This window comes from Patella vulgata, chromosome 4 (assembly GCF_932274485.2).
Source record: "Patella vulgata chromosome 4, xgPatVulg1.2, whole genome shotgun sequence".
NCBI lineage: Eukaryota > Metazoa > Mollusca > Gastropoda > Patellidae > Patella > Patella vulgata.
The window spans coordinates 32923534-32941400 of record NC_065882.2 but is presented as its reverse complement, the minus strand read 5'-3'; the positions used below and the strand labels follow the sequence as shown (position 1 = coordinate 32941400).

The window sequence follows — 17867 nt, the reverse complement described above, 5'->3', positions numbered from 1 at the left end:
TCTATAGGGTCCACAACCTTGATATACCATATTTTTATGCTATTTGAGAACGATGGGCCACCATTTTGTAAGTCAGTTTGGTCCGATATCCGCGAATATCAAAAGGAACTGATATCTTTGGGTTATAAACATATATTTCAAGTTTAAACCAAATTGGATAAAAATTGTGACCTCTACAGAGTTTACAAGCTAAAAACGTGATTTTTCGTACAATCAAGGGCCATAATCCATGAAGTCGCAGTCCGATACATGCCAATATATTTCAAGTTTCGTTGAAATTGGATAAAAATTGTGACCTTTAGAGTGTTCACAAACAATTGTGGACGGACGGACGGACGGACAGGGGCAACGACAATATGAAATGTGGGGGTATAAAAATAAAACGAACGTAATTTCTAAGGCTGCTGTAATAACCAATAAGCTAAATATTACTGCTATTCAGAATCGTCAACAATAGATTTTTTACGTCTGTAATAGTTGATAGATATGTTGAGAATTGCACGTGCGATGGCTATTTATAGTCTCCTCGACTCTTCCGCTGAGCATTATCATACTGTGTGCTGAGCGACAAATCACTTCGAGACAAGCCACTGAAGTGTGTACATTCGCCGTGTCAAGTCCAACTTTATGTACGAAAAAGTTTGGGTGCACGGGTCACCCTATTTATGTGCTCTTTAGGTAATGAGCGACAACAGAAACATGGATGAATTTCTGCTCACTGATAATTCCTTTGAAGACCAAAAGTTGTTATATGAGACTGTGAGAGGATATCTGACAATTTATAACAAGCCAACAGTGAGGCTGATGTCCCCCGCTGAAATCCCCAAATAAATAGATGACACATATTAATTAATCGCACATCTATTTTTTCCAAAGTATCAAGCAGTCAAACTGATTTTCAACTATACACTAAGTTTCATCACTCTCTATCAGATAGAATCAAAGTTATCTTGTCCCAAAGCAGGAAATTGCTTATCTTTGCTTAGCTTTAGCTCGATATGTTAATCATTGAACTCAGTCAAGACGATCATCTACATCAAGTTTAAACATTCTACCTCAATTAGAAGAAGAGTTGTTATGTTCCAAAGTCGTGACCAATCAAAATGCGTATTGCTCGTTTGCCTAAGCAGAAAATTCTCATCATCGAACTTAGTCAAGGTATTGATGTAATGAAACTATACAGCAAGTGTCATCACTCTCACTTAATGAGAACTAAAGTTATCGTGTACCAAAGCATCGACCAATCAAATTGCTTATCTCAGCTTATCCTAAGCAGAAAATGCTGATCTTCGCACTCCATCAAGGCACTGACCTCATAAACCCCTACACCAAGTTTGAACATTCAAGCTTAATTAGAAGGAGAGTTATTGTGTTCCAAACTCTCGGCCAATCAAATTGCTTATCGCTCTGCTTACCCTGAGCAGAAAATGCTCATCATCGAACTTAGTCAAGATATTGATGTAATGAAACTATACACCAAGTTTCATCACTCTCCCTTAATTGGAACTAAAGTTATTGTGTCCCAAAGCATCAACCAATCAAATTGCTTATCTCTGCTTACCCTAAGCAGAAAATGCTTATCTTCACACTCCATCAAGGCATTGACCTAATAAACACCTACACCAAGTTTGAACATTCTAGCTCAATTAGAAGGAGGGTTATTGTGTTCCAAAGTCTCTGCCAATCAAATTGCTTATTGCTCTGCTTACCCTGAGCAGAAAATACTCATCATCGAACCTAGTCAAGGTATTGATGTAATGAAACTATACACCAAGTTTCATCTCTCTCACTTAATTAGAACTAAAGTTATCGTGTCCCAAAGCATCAACCAATCAAATTGCTTATCTCTGCTTACCCTAAGCAGAAAATGCATATCTTCACACTCCATCGAGGCACTGACCTAATAAACACCTACACCAAGTTTGAACATTCTAGCTCAATTAGAAGGAGGGTTATTGTGTTCCAAAGTCTCGGCCAATCAAATTGCTTATTGCTCTGCTTACCCTGAGCAGAAAATGCTCATCATCGAACTTAGTCAAGGTATTGATGTAATGAAACTATACACCAAGTTTCATCTCTCTCACTCTTAATTAGAACTAAAGTTATCGTGTCCCAAAGCATCAACCAATCAAATTGCTTATCTCTGCTTACCCTAAGCCGAAAATGCTCATCTAGCTCATTCTAGCTCAATTAGGAGAGTTATTGTGTCCCAAAAAGTGTGATGGACGGACGGACGGACCGACAGACAGACGGACGAACCCATTTTAATAGTCCCCTGCTTTCTTCGAAAGGCGGGGGACAAAAAGAATTGACTGTCAGTAGAAAAGAGAAAACGAGAAAAATAGAAATAGCCTGTAGATTGTCTTGTTTTTATTCATTCTATAAATTTAAAGTCTACCGTCATTAGGGTGTAACGGTGACATACATATATATGAACATTTTTTTTAAATTGAAATAAAAATTGTGACCTCTAGAGGGTCCATAAACTAAAAACGTAATTTTTTGTACACTGAGGAGTCATAATCCAAGAAGATACAATCCGGTACATGTGCCAATATCTAGAGGAACCAAGATCTTTGGGATATAAACATATATTTTAAGTTTCATCAACATCGGCTAAAAATTGTGACCTCTAGAGGGTCCACAACCTTGGTATTACATATACTGAGCGCCATGGAAAACGCATCACTTAGTTTTTCGTATAACAAAATGATCCTGTAAACATATCTTATTTTTTTTGCTTCTTATTGTGAACAATATTCAAATGGGAACACATCAATAACAACACATTTGTACACTTATGGATGTTTAATCTGTAATCAACGGTACAAAGTCAGAGGGATCAAAACCAAAAGTACGACACAGATGTCAGTAGCGCGTGTGTCCTCCACGGGCTCTGGGGCAAATTGTTCCATTCTTGGACAAGAGCAGCATCTAAAGCAGCAATGGTGTGCATCTGTGGTCTCCGATAGACGGCGTCCAATCTCATCCCAGACATGTTCTATCGGTGCCATGTCTGGAGACATGGCTGGCCAGTCCAAGACATTGATGTTGTTAGCAGCCAGGTAGTCCATACTAAAACTGGCGGTATGCGGACGTGCATTATCCTGTTGGAAGTGCTGAAGATGTGCGTGCGCTCAAAACATCGGAACAATTGGTTTCAAGACATCATCACGGTAGGCTACAGCATTAACGCGACCCCTGCAAATGTGTAGGGCGGTCCGGTGATGAAATGTGAAGCCTCCCCACACCATTACACTTCCCCCACCCCCGTTGACGGCCATCAGCGTGATAAAGATGAAAGCGACTCTCATCACTGAAGAGCACACTTTGCCAGTCTACTCTTCTACATGTCTGGTGTCCTTGAGCCCATATCAAATGCCGCTGACGGTGATGATCCCTGAGGTTAGCTCCAACATAAGGTCGTCGTGCACGGAGTCCTACTTCTCTTAGACGACGTCTTACGGTGTTGGCACTTACTGGTCCTTGTCTTCAGACGACTGCTGCACCTGTTCGAGTCGCTGGGCGGAATCAGTCACGCAGATGAGTGACCCGGATGTAGCGGTCTTGAGCCTGGGTTGTAACGAGTTGTGGACAAGGACGTTGACGGTCACGTGTTGATCCAGTAACTCGAACACGTTCCACCAACCTTACAATTGTGGACTGATGACAATTGAAGTGTCTGGCAATAGCACGTGTTGACATGCCAGCCCTGGACATTCCCATGGCTTCATTCCGTTGATTTTCAGTAACTCTCAGCATCTCTAGCTCGATTCCTTCACACGTCCAACAACAAATTAAGTTGAAAACATGCTTTTAAAGGGCTCACACACAATGCTGCACGTGAATATTGGGTTTTTCATGTGCATCTCGTGCAATTTTTTTTGTGCACATGGGGCGATATTTTTTGCGTTTTGGAGCATTGTGTGAAACAATAGTTCATAGTATTGCATAATATTATACATACAAAACCACCTAGTAATAAAATATTTGGGAAAAAAAAGTGATGCGTTTTCCATGGCGCTCAGTATACTTTACACTATATGCATACGGGGAGTGACCATTTTGTCCAGCAGTTTCGGTCCGATTTTCACTAAACTCGAACTTCATTTGGTGTAACGGTGATATATTTGAATCGATAAAAATTGTGACTTGTAGAGTGTCCAAAAACAAAATGTGAACGGCTGGACAGGGGCGACGACAATATACATCCACATGGGTGTATCGCTTTCACATTGTTTTCGGAAAAGGTGGATAATAGAAGTGGCAGGGTATGCTTAAAATATCTCTATAACACCAAATACTTCTCATTTCTCCGGTAAATTTACAGTTATTAAAATTTGTGTTTCAAGATAAAGAATGAAGAATTACAAATAAAATTTACCTTCTGTCTGCAGCAGATGCCGCACATAGTGAAAGTTATATCAGAACATAAACACATCTGTAACTGAAAATATGAAACCATGTTATACATTCTGATAGTACAGATATTTATTTGTGTATGATATACATTGTACTAATAAATAAATAAATATATATCCACCTTAAGGAGACCAGTTGTATATTAATATACGCATTAAGGCCCCCATTATATTAAGTCGACAAAAGTTGGTCTCCTTAATTTTGACTGCAAAAAAAACATAAATTTGCTCTTTTTTTCTAGGGGGATGTGGACGTATATTGTCGTCGCCCCTGTCCGTCCGTCCACAATTGTATGTGAACACTATACAGCTCACAATTCTTATTCGATTTCAACTTAACTTGAAATATAGGTTTATCTCCCCAAGATCTCGGTTCCTTTCGATATTGGCATGTATCGGACCGTAACTTCATGGGTTATGGCCCCTGATTTACGAAAAATCGCTTTTTTAGCTTGCGAACACTGTAGAGGTCACAATTTTTATCCGATTTGGTACAAACTTGAAATATATGTTTATAACCCACAGATCTCGGTTCCTTTCGATATTCGCGCATATCGGACCATAACTTCCTGAATTTTGGCCCCGGATTGTATGAAAAATCGAGTTTTTAGCTTGTGGACCCCATAGAGGTCACAATTTTTATCCGATTTAAAAAACCCTGTGAATATATCACTGTTACACCCTAAGGATGGTTGAGTTCGAATTTCGTAAAAATCGACCAAAAATGACACGACAAAATGGACGCCCCTCGTTCGCAAATATCGGACCATAACTTCCTGAATTATGGCCCCTGATTGTATGAAAAATCGCATTTTTACCTTGTGGACCCCATAGAGGTCACAATTTTTTTCCGATTTAAAAAAACGTGTGAATATATCACTGTTACACACTAAGGATGGTTGACTTCGAATTTTTGTAAAAATTGGACCGAAAATGACTGACAAAATGACCGCTCCTGGTTCGCAAATAGTGTGAAAATATTGCATATGAGGGTTGTGGACCCTCTGCAGGTCACAATTTTCATCTGATTTTGATGAAACTTGAAATGCATGTTTAAAACCGACAGATCTCGATTCCTTTCAATATTCACGGATATTGGACCATAACTTCCTTAATTATGGCCCCTGATTGTACACCCTAAAGATGGTTGTGTTCGAATTTTATAAAAATCAGACCGAAACTGACGGACAAAATGGCCGCCCCTCGTTCGCAAATATTGTCAAAATATTGTGTATCAGGGTTATATTATGGACCCTCTGGAGGTCACAATTGTCATCTGATTTTAATGAAATTTGTAATGCATGTTTATAACCCAAATATCTTGGTTCCTTTCTATTTTCGTGCATATCGAATCGTAACTTCCCGAATAATGGTCCCTGATTTTACGAAAAATCGCATTTTTAGCTTGTGGTCCCTCTAGAGGTCACAATTATTATCCGATTTAAAAAAAGGTATTAATATATCACCGTTACGCCGTAATTTTGTCTGAGGTTGAGTTTCCTGAAAATTGGACCAAAATTGTCAGACAAAATGGCCACCCCTCGAATGCAAGTAGTGTAAACATCTGGTATATCAAAGTTGTGGACCCTCTAGAGGCCACAATTTTGATCCGATTTTGATGAAACTTGAAATGCATGTTTATAACCCAAAGATATCGGTTCCTTTCAATATTCGCGGATACCCGAACTTAACTTCCTGGATTATGGCCCCCGATTGTTTGAAAAATCGCATTTTTAGCTTGCAGATTCTCTAGAGATCACATTTTTTTTTTCAGATTTTAAAAACCCTTTAAATACTTCACCATTCTGCCATAATGAAGGTTGAATTCGTATTTCGGGAAACTAAACTGCCAGACAAAATGGCCGCTCTTTGTATGCAAATTGTATTGAAGTGTGTAATACGAAGGTTGTGGACCCTCTAGAGGTCACAATTTTTATCCGATTTTGATGAAACTTAAAATATATCTTTATATCCCAAAGATCTCAGTCCCATTTGATATTTGCACATTTCAGGCCATAAATTTCTGGATTTTTGACCCCAATTGTACAAAAAATCATGTTTGTTTTTAGCTTGTTCTCTAGCTATCTGTTGCAAAATGTGGGCGTATCCTGCCTGGCAGCCGCTGGTTATTTGTTGAAAGAGTTGCTTATATAATATAAGGTTATCTGGGTGTTTAGCCCGAAATTTTGAAAAAACCAGCGGCTGCCAGGCAGGATACGCCCACATTTTCGAGAGATGGATAGAGAACAAGCTAAAAAGAAAGTGATTTTTACTACAATCAAGGGCCATAATTCAGGAAATTACAATTTAGATATGTGCAAATATCGAAAGGAACTGAGATCTTTGTGTTATAAACTTACATTTCAAGTTTCAACAATATCGAATATAAATTGTGACCTCTATAGGGTCCACAACCTTGATATACCATATTTTAATGCTACTTTAGAACGAACGGCAGCCATTTTGTCTGTCAATTTTAACCCGATTTTCACGAAATTCAAACTCAGTCGTGTCAGTGATATTTCTATAAAATTACGTGTTTTCGTAATATGATAGAATGAAAGCTTGCCGATCCGTACCTACTTGTAAAAAGACGTAACTTCCTGCAGCAGTAGGCGTACGTGACTCACGGCACATAGTCCGACAAAGGGAAAGCAATGACTTCTGTTTAAGATTAGATTGATGAATTGTCCGACAAAGGATTAAGTCAGTCAATCAAGGCAGATTAAGTAGTTAATCAAGATAGGTTTATTATTAGACGGTATAACCTGATAAATATGTTGATCACTTAATTACCTAATAAATCCAGCGTATTATCGACGATAATCGGGTTGAGGGGTAGTTATACACTCAGTAATTTCGGAATTTTGAATATTATTCACCATGTCTTGATGTCCAATTGGGCATATTCCCGGTCGGACAATTTTGGGCATTTGGAAAAAAGATTCGGACAAAATCCCATCACTGGTGTGTAATGGTGATATAATAATACGTTTTTTTTAAATCAAATAAAAATTATGACCTCTATAGGGTCCACAAGCTAAAAACACGATTTTTCGTACAATGACGGACCATAATTCAGGAAGTTACGGTCCGATATGCGCGAATATCAAAAGGAAGCGAGATATTTGGGTTATAACTTTGATATATAGGGTCCACAACTTTGATATACCATATTTTTACGCTATTTGAGAACGAACGGCAGCCATTTTGTCTGTCAATTTTGGGCCGATTTTCACGAAATTCACACTCAGTCGTCCTTAGGGTGTAACGGTGATATAATAATACGGATTTTAAAATCGGATAAAAATTATGACCTCTATAGGGTCCACAAGCTAAAAACGCGATTTTTCGTACAATCAGGGGCCATAATTCAGGAAGTTAAGGTCCAATATGCGCGAATATCGAAAGGAACCGAGATCTTTAGGTTATAAACCTACATTTCAAGTTTCAACAAAATCGGATAAAAATCGGACCTCTATAGTGCCCACAAACTAAAAACGTGATCAGTTTTTCCTACAATCAAGGGCCATAATTCAGGAAATTACAATTCGATATGCGGAAATATCGAAAGGAACTGAGATCTTTGTGTTATAAACTTACATTTCAAGTTTCAACAAAATTGGATAAAAATTGTGACCTCTATAGGGTCCACAACCTTGATATACCATATTTTTACGCTATTTGAGAACGAACGGCAGCCATTTTGTCTGTCAATTTTGGGCCGATTTTCACGAAATTCGAACTCAGTCGTCCTTAGGGTGTAACGGTGATATAATAATAAGTTTTTTTAAATCGGATAAAAATTATGACTTCTATAGGGTCCACAAGCTAAAAACGTGATTTTTCGTACAATCAGGGATCACAATTCAGGAAATTACGGTCCGATATGCACGAATATCGAAAGGAACCGAGATCTTTGGGTTATAAACTTACATTTCAAGTTTCAACAAAATCGGATAAAAATTGTGACCCCTATAGGGTCCACAATCTTGATATACCATATTCTTACGCTATTTGGGAACGAATGGCGGCAATTTTGTCTGTCAATTTTGGGCCGATTTTCACGAAATTCGAACCCAGTCATCCTTAGGGTGTAACGGTGATGTAATAGAACGTTTTTTTAAATCGGATAAAAATTATAACTTCTATAGGGTCCACAAGCTAGAAACGTGATTTTTCGTACAATCAGGGGCCATAATTCAGGAAGTTACGGTCCGATATGCACGAATATCGAAAGGAATCGAGATCTTTGGGTTATAAACTTACATTTCAAGTTTCAACAAAATCGGATAAAAATTGTGACCCCTATAGGGTCCACAACCTTGATATACCATATTCTTACGCTATTTGGGAACGAACGGCGGCCATTTTGTCTGTCAATTTTGGGCCGATTTTTAGGAAATTCGAACTCAGTCATCCTTAGGGTGTAAAGGTGATATATTAGAACGTTTTTTTAAATCTGATAAAAATTATGACTTCTATAGAGTCCACAAGCTAAAAACGTGATTTTTCGTACAATCAGGGGCCATTATCCATGAAGTTTTGATCCGATACATGCCAATATCGAAAGCAGCCGAGATGTTTTGGGGATAAACCTATATTTCAAGTTTCGTCGAAATCGGATAAGAATTGTGACCTGTAGAGAGTCCACAAACAATTGCGGACGGACGGACGGACGGACGGACAGGGGCGATGGCATAATACATCCACATGAAAATGTGGGCGAAAAAAACATCAACAACACCCCAAAGAAGAATGACAAAGGCCCCATCTGAGGATATCCGCTTTGACAAATACGGACACTGGCCAGTCAAAGTGGAAAAGCGGGGGTCTGTAAAAGATGTGAGTATAATCAGACCACCACCAATTGTTCCAAGTGTGGGGTTAGACTTTGCTTCGTAGAGGGAGGCAATTGCTTTGTGGGATTCCACAAGAAACAGTGATATGCATACCTAACCTTTGTTGTGAACTATAGTTTGGATGCTATATTTTGGGTCCCTACTTGTGTTAGTTGAACTCTGGTATACATTGATGAGACTGAAGAGTAGCCAGAGAAGTAGTGTCAAGGGCAGTGTAGTTATAAATCACAGAATAATCTGTATTTGTTTTAAATATGACAAAGATAGGTTGCCTGGCAACGAAACATAAGCCCACAGCAGCTAAATCGTCCGGGCAGTCAACAAGAGTTGTCGCATATTTTTAATTTTCGGTAATGAAACATTTATAAGACACTAAAATCTGATTATAAATTTAAAGTCAATCGGATATTAACTTTGGCCTCTAGAGCGTCCACAAGATTTTTCAAAGTGATCAAGGGCCATAACTCTGGCAGTAATTATCGGAAATTGCTGAAAATCAATAGGCTTCTTCGTCTCAAGACCTTAAACACTGTGTATAAATTTAAAGTCAATCAGATATTAACTTTAGCCTCTAGAGCGTCCACAAGAAATTGTGGAAGCCGGACCAACGGACGGGGGCGACGACAATATACGACCACATTTCAATGTGGGCATATAAAAATTGTGACCTCAATCAGGTCCACAAGCTAACCAGCGGCTGCCAGGCAGGATACGCCCACATTTTCGAGAGATGGATAGAGAACAAGCTAACAAGAAAGTGATTTTTCCTACAATCAAGGGCCATAATTCAGGAAATTACAATTCGATATGCGTGAATATCGAAAGGAACCGAGATCTTTGGGTTATAAACTTACATTTCAAGTTTCAACAAAATCGGATAAAAATTGTGACCTCTATAGTGTCCACAACCTTGATATACCATATTTTTACGCTATTTGAGAACGAACGGCGGCCATTTTGTCAATTTTGGGCCGATTTTCACGAAATTCGAACTCAGCCGTCCTTAGGGTGTAACAGTGATATAATAATACGTTTTTTTAAATCGGATAAAAATTATGACCTCTATAGGGTCCACAAGCTAAAAACGTGATTTTTCGTACAATCAGGGGCCATAATTCAGGAAGTTACGGTCTGATGTGCGCGAATATCGAAAGGAACCGAGATCTTTGGGTTATAAACTTACATTTCAAGTTTCAACAAAATCTGATAAAAATTGGGACCTCTATAGGGTCCACAACCTTGGTACACCATATTTTTATGCTATTTGAGAACGAACGGCAGCCATTTTGTCTGTCAATTTTGGGCTGATTTTCAAGAAATTCAAACTCAGCCGTCCTTAGGGTGTAACGGTTATATATTAACACGTTTTTTTAAATCGGATAAAAATTATGACCTCTATAGGGTCCCACAAGCCAAAAAACGTGTTTTTGAGCACAATCAGGGGCCATAATTCATGAAGTTACGGTCCGATGTGCGCGAATATTGAAAGGAACCGAGATCTTTGGGTTATAACCTTACATTTCAAGTTTCAACAAAATCGGACAAAAATTGTGACCTCTATAGGGTCCACAAGCTTGATATACCATATTTTTACGCTATTTGAGAACGAACGGCGGCCATTTTGTCTGTCAGTTTTGGGCCGATTTTCACGAAATTCGAACTCAACCGTCCTTAGGGTTTAACGGTGATATAATAATACGTTTTTTTAAATCAGATAAAAATTATGACCTCTATAGGGTCCACAAGCCAAAAAACGGGTTTTTGCGTACAATCAGGGGCCATAATTCAGGAAGTTACGGTCCGATATGCGCGAATATCAAAAGGAATCGAGAACTTTGGGTTATAAACTTACATTTCAAGTTTCAACAAAATCGGATAAAAATTGTGACCTCTACAGTGTTCACAAGCCAAAAACGTGATGTTTCGTACAATCAGGGGCCATAATCCATGAAGTTATGGTCCGAAAGATGCCAATATCGAAAGGACCCGAGATCTTAGGGTGATAAACCTATATTTAAAGTTTCATTGAAATCGGATAAAAATTGTGACCTGTAGACTGTTCACAAACTATTGTGGACGGACGGACGGACAGGGGCGACGACAATCTACGTCCACATGAAAATGTGGGCGTATAAAAAAGACCTGCAATAGGCAGATTTAGCTCTTGCATAATGTATGTTCAATACAGATCATTCAAAAATCATGTAAATCTAACAATATTCTGCAAACCTTTTTATTGGTTTATTTATTCTTATGATTAAACAGTATATTTAATTATACTTTAAACCCAAATCCATTCCGTGTGGATCTGCAACAATTAAGCCTACTGCTAACAGTACACAAACACAGTGCAAATGATCGAATATGTCAAAGTGAATAAGAAGTGTTTTATTTGTCTTTTGAACTGTATGTTGCACTAACAAATATTTGTTTATATAGGGCTTGGTCCACATCCATATGTTAAATTTGAAGTAAATGTTCCTTTAATTGATCAGCTAATTGGTAGTACTCTAGCTAGGTCATAAACCATGTATTTGGTATACATGTAGAATTGTATATGTACACAGTTAAATCCTCTTTTTCTTGATCTGTCACATGATTTATTATTCTGTTGATTGATAAATTTGATTCACCACTGATTGTTGTTTTTCTTCTTAAACTTAACAGTTTGTTTATGATTACTGGTAAGAAAATGGTATCTGTACAAGAAAAAGATGTTTCACTCCCAATGTCTCATTTCATTACAATTTATCAAAACTGTACCTATTTTAATCAAAGGTGTGGAGGGGGGGGTCAATAAGTGTTCTCATATACAAGATTTTAAGTACTGTATCATATTGTAGAAATATGATATAATTCTTGGTGTAGCAGTATCAGTCTTGCATAAAAACAAATTTTGTCTTGGCTTTATTGTATTTCTTGCATAAACAGATGTTGTATGCCGCAGTTGGTTAAAAACCATCCTTGATAAATGAAAATGAAATGAAATGAAATGGGGTTTAACGTCCTACTGTTCTGCTCCTATACTGGGCTAATGAAGACGGGCATACGCCATACAGTGTGCTATGAGGGAAATTTTGCCCGGGCAGCGGTACTATCGCCTACTCTTATATCGAATTCCAACTGCCAAGGGATCTTTTACGTGCATTCTAATGTATACACGGGACCTCGGTTTTTCGTCTCATCCGAAGGACTAGACAGCTGTCCTTGTCAGGCCCTCCATTCTGCACCACTGACAAGGGGAAACCACGTCAGAAAATCAGGATGAAATTTCTCAGCCAATCATCCTTGATAAAACCTTTAACTTATCAAAGTCCTAAATCAATGCGACCAGTCTCGATTTCATTGCCAACGCCATTATCTGTAGGACAAATGGTATGGGCAGTTCAGGATTCTTGATAAACCAGTTTAATTCAGACAATGTACATGTACATTTACCAAACCAGCCTACAAAAAAAATATTCAACATTATTATGGCTATGATATAATTTATGATTGAATATCTTACTTTGGGTACATTTGGGTCCAGCTACATGTACATGTATTAGAGCAGAGTAAAAACTGTTGGTTTTATTTTTTCTCACGATTAAAAATAAAAAAGTTCTCTTGCACAAAGCATTACATTATTGTATTCAATATTTAAGATATTCAAGGAATTTCTCTGTTTCAAGAAGAACAAATAAATAAATGTTATTAATTGTAGGCGATGATAAAATCTATAGTCGTCTAATTATTGAAAATACAGGCACTAACTTACGTGTGGATCAAAACTATAGGCCTACATGTATTTCAATTCCATAGTTTTGGAGAAAAGAGGATAGCCTACTCAACTGATTCTAATTATTAAGTGGCCTATTCCAGCAATAAAATCAAAATTAACCGTAGGCCTATACTATTAGTATTAACAATGATTAGGCCTATTAACACTGATTAGGCCTATCAATAAAACTGTGTTCAGTTTGTGGTCATGCTAGCTATAGTTATATACAAACTACCAGTACCACTCAGAATAAATTATCAACTTACATTGTTTGTATTTCCATTCTGTATGTCTATGTCGACAGACAACAATCACATCAACGAACAAATGTCAACACATTATGATCAGCATTGTTTCCTTCTTGCAGCCTGTAGGACTATATAATCCGTACAGCCATAAAGTGTTCTCCCTTCTTCTAGTGATTTTTCACACAAATAACATCTACAACTCATAGATTTGACGTCATATGGAGGACGCCATATTGCCACGCTACTGGCACCATTTTGTGCTTCGGTCGGGTCTATTTCAGACATACATAATCAATTCTGTTAATGTTTTTAGCATGGGGATTGACTAATAGTTTATTTATTTCAGATCTAAACAAAAATTTAAAGGGACAATAACACTCTTGCTGGCTTGACAGCTCCAGAAAATGAAAAATAGCCATATTCTAAGTACTAGATGTGTTAGTGTCCTACCTGTTGTGTAAATTATCCATTATATCGTATTTTACTTGTCCAAAGGGTTCAAAAATATTTTTTAATCCAAGTCACATTTGAAAAGCTTTACGTCAGGCTTTACATCATTTAGTTGAATTTTTCCAATTTTTTAAATTAGGTGTGTTAAGATGAAATTTGTATCATCAATTAATTGGAATATTGTAAAATAGTACAATTTGTTGACTAGAATAAAGATTCAGTTACAACAAGAGTGGTATTGAGCCTCTAAATCTTTAATGCAATTTTAAAAAATAGCCAAGTTCTGGCTGGGATTACTGCGCAAAATGGCCATTCACTGTATAAGTGCGAAAAAAAAGCCATTTTATCACGGTATACCAAAAAACGGGTATATCGCCCAACACTAATTTGTCTGGCAGTTATCGTCCAACACTAATTTGTCTGGCAGTTTTCGTCCGATTTTCACGAAATTCAAACTCAACCATCATTAGTGTATAACTGTGATATATTCACACGTTTAAATTGGATAAAAATTGTGACCTCTATTGGGACCACAAGCTAAAAACGGGATTTTTCGTAAATCAGGGGCCATAATTCAGGAAGTTATGATCCGATATGTGCAAATATCGACAGCAAACAAGATCTTTGTGTTATAAACATGCATTTCAAGTTTCATCAAAATAGGATCAAAATTGTGACCTCTAGAGGGTCCACACTCTTGATATATACCAATACCCAAAGTTTACATTATTTGCGTAAGGGGGGGGGGGCATTTTGTCTGCCAGTTTTGGTCCTATTTTCATGAAATTCGAACACAACGGTGTAACGGTGACATATTCAAATGTTTTTTTAAATCAGATAATAATTGTGACCTCTTGAGGGGCCACAAGCTAAAAGGAAGTTACGATCTGATATGCGCCAATATCGAAAGAAACCAAGATTTTTGGGTTATAAACATGCATTTCAAGTTTTACAAAATCGGGTGAAAATTGTGACCTCTAGAGAGTCCACAACCTTGATATACCATATTTTTTACACTATTAGCGTATGAGGGGCGCCCATTTTGTCCGGCAGTTTTGGTCCAATTTTGACGAAATTCAAACCCAACCATCATTAGGGTGTAAAGGTGATATATTCATACAGGTTTTTAAACTGGATAAAAATTGTTAACTCTAGAGGGACCACAGACTTAAAATGCGATTTTTCATACAATCAAGGGCCATAATTCCGGAAGTCACGATCCGATATGCGCGAATATCGAAAGGAACCAAGATCTTTGGGCTATAAACTTAAGTTTCAAATTTCAACAAAATCAGATAAAACGCGATTTTTCGTACTATCAGGGCCATAATCAATGAAGTTACGGTCCGATACATGCCAATATCGAAAGGAACTGAGATCTTAGGGAGTTAAACCTATATTTCAAGTTTCGCTGAAATCGGATAAAAATTGTGACCTGTAGAGTGTCCACAAACGATTGTGGACGGACGGACATAGGTGACGACACTATACATCCACATTTCAATGTGGGCCTATAAAATTTAAAAAGGCAATAATCATTTGTTTCAGATTTTTTCCACAGGTTGGAGGGTCTCCTAAATTCCACAACAGAAAACACGGTAATACTGTGTTTTATCAAACCATCGTGATGTCAGTTCTGTACATGAATGTGTATGCAAAGCTTGTACTGATCGAGACAGGTCAAAAACCATTGAAAGCAATCTTTTAGAATCAGATCTTAAAAGTCAGTCCAATACTTGGCACAACAAAAGTAGGTTGTCACCATGGAATACTTACCTGGAAATTTCAACATCATAGCTGATGTCCATGTTGTGCTGATCTAACAATCTGAAAAAGAAAAGATGAAGATGACGACTTAGCTGAAGTTTCTCTAAATATAATAACCAGTATGCGGCTTCCACAATTTAACAGATACACTCAAAACTATCACTAAAGAAGATCAGATTTGGAAAACCATGATGTCAATTTTCAATGACTGGCTATTAATTAGAAACAAGATGTTACATGTATGTACATGTATCAATACACAACCAAGGTCAATTAGATTTTGGTAAATATATCCATAGAGCATGTCCATCACTCAGTAGTCCGGCCAACGAATCATGGTAAATATTGAAAATATATCATCATGGATAAAGAGACTAATAATTGTTTCCCCTTTCTCCTCCTTTTGCGTGGCATGAATTAAGGTGCTCGCCTTTCAATATTTTATTTAGAAGATTGTTATGTTACAAAGATTGAGATTATCGGAATGTTCATAAAATTGTTATAAGCCAGGAAATGTTATGGTTTCTAAACATGGGTTCCATGTCGGTCGTACATGCCGGTCGGGACCAGGGGCTTTGGAAAATGACCGAAACTGGATCATTTTGCACGCCGGTAAAATAGCATATTTTGTGCTAAATCATAAAATCCCCGGACATGACGAAACTCTGTCCGTGTCGTGATGTAAACTGTCGGGTATAATAAAATTAACAGTGTTCAGTAGCCCACGAATGGAAACCACTGGCAATTATTTATCCTTGTGTATATTGCCCTAATCACAATCAACAGAGGATTAACATCAAACAGATTAAAAGCTTAACATTTAATCAATTTATTTAGATGTGTGTGTTTTGTTTTATAATTAGTAATACTGTGATCATTCTTTAACTTGAGTTGTTGTTACAGCATATTTTCCGACTTTCATCGCTCGTGCGGCCATATTTACTGTATCAACATCAAACAAATTAAAAACTTTTCTTTGATGTCTTCAATTAATTACAAGAGTTAATCATGTCAACACTGTGAATGATATATACTATTCAAAAAAAGTAGGGGATATTTGATTTTTAAGTGTTATTAAAGTCACCTAATGAAACTGACGAAGAAACAAATGACAAAATGAAATGAAGTTCACATTCATCGATTTATTCCAAATGATCGTTAGACTAAGTAAGGCACAGACTGACCATTATAAGGGTAAAATGATACCCGGGGTCAAACAGCAAAGTTACCACATCATCACAACCAAGTCAGTAACGGGTAAATCCTCCTCTGTTTGCCAAACAAGCATTGATCCGACGTGGCATACTCCTAATGAGACGTCTAAGGTCATTTTGGTCCAGATTGTCCCATTCCTGTTGCAACGCAGCAGCAAGTTCTTGGACATTGGCAGGACGTTGTTGACGTTGACGTAACCTCTGTCCAAGCATGTCCCAGACATGCTCGATGGGGGAGAGGTCGGGACTCAGTGCTGGCCAAGGTAATGTGGTGATGTTCTGTTGTTGGAGGTAACCTGTAACGATCCTGGCCCTGTGACATCTTGCGTTGTCATCCTGGAAGATGAAACGGCGGCCATGACGTCGTGCGAACGGCACAACATAGACTGCCAAGATGTTGTCCCGGTAGTACTGGCCTGTAACACGCCCTGCAACAACATGTAAAGCCGTTCTTCCAGCAACATAACAGAACCACCCCCAAATCGATCATGTCTGATGACGTTAACGTCTTGGAAGCGCTCGTTTCGACGACGCCACACCCTCCTACGTCTGTCCAAAAAATCAACAGTGAACCTTGACTCATCTGAAAACATCACATTGCTCCAGCGTCGATTATCCCAGTGTTGACGATCCCTACACCAAGACGTCTTGCCTGAATGTGATGATCTCTCAAACAAGGGATCACGCGAGGACGTCGGGCGCGAAGGTGACCCCTATGCAGTCGATTCCGAATCGTCTGGCCACTCACTCTCACACCAGTGTCTATTTGAAGACGAGCGCTGATCTGATTTGCTGTGATGACACGATTTCTCAAGGCCATGGTACGGATAAATCGATCCTGGGCTTGAGTTGTCGCCCTTGGTCGACCTGAGCGTGGTCTGTCCTGTACAGATTGTGTATCACGGTATCTGGACCATAGCCTGCTTATGACAGACTGAGAAACATTCATCGTCCAGGCCACAACCGCCTGTGTTGTGCCGATCTGTAGCATTCCAAGGGCACGTAACCTTTCATTTTGGGTAAGCCGACACATATCAAAATTTGTTTTCTGGTCACTAAAACAATTAAACTGATGTTTCCACCCTGGAATTCAATGCCACAATGACTGTAACATTCAAAGTCAGAGTCGTGCAAATCTTGGGTTG

General features: G+C 38.2%; 1 protein-coding gene across 2 annotated transcripts in view; it reads right to left on the bottom strand.

Moving 5' to 3' along the window:
• The window catches only part of LOC126817150 (choline transporter-like protein 1), a 427912-nt gene that overhangs the window by 372395 nt on the left and 37650 nt on the right, over nucleotides 1–17867 (bottom strand). For both annotated transcript variants that reach the window (XM_056100629.1, XM_050543993.2), the window contains exons 2-3: nucleotides 15518–15568; nucleotides 4385–4447 (exon numbers count right to left, since the gene is read on the bottom strand). In XM_056100629.1, coding sequence (XP_055956604.1) covers nucleotides 4385–4441 — 57 coding nt within the window. In that variant the 5' untranslated portion in view covers nucleotides 4442–4447; nucleotides 15518–15568. The remainder of the gene's footprint in view (nucleotides 1–4384; nucleotides 4448–15517; nucleotides 15569–17867) is intronic.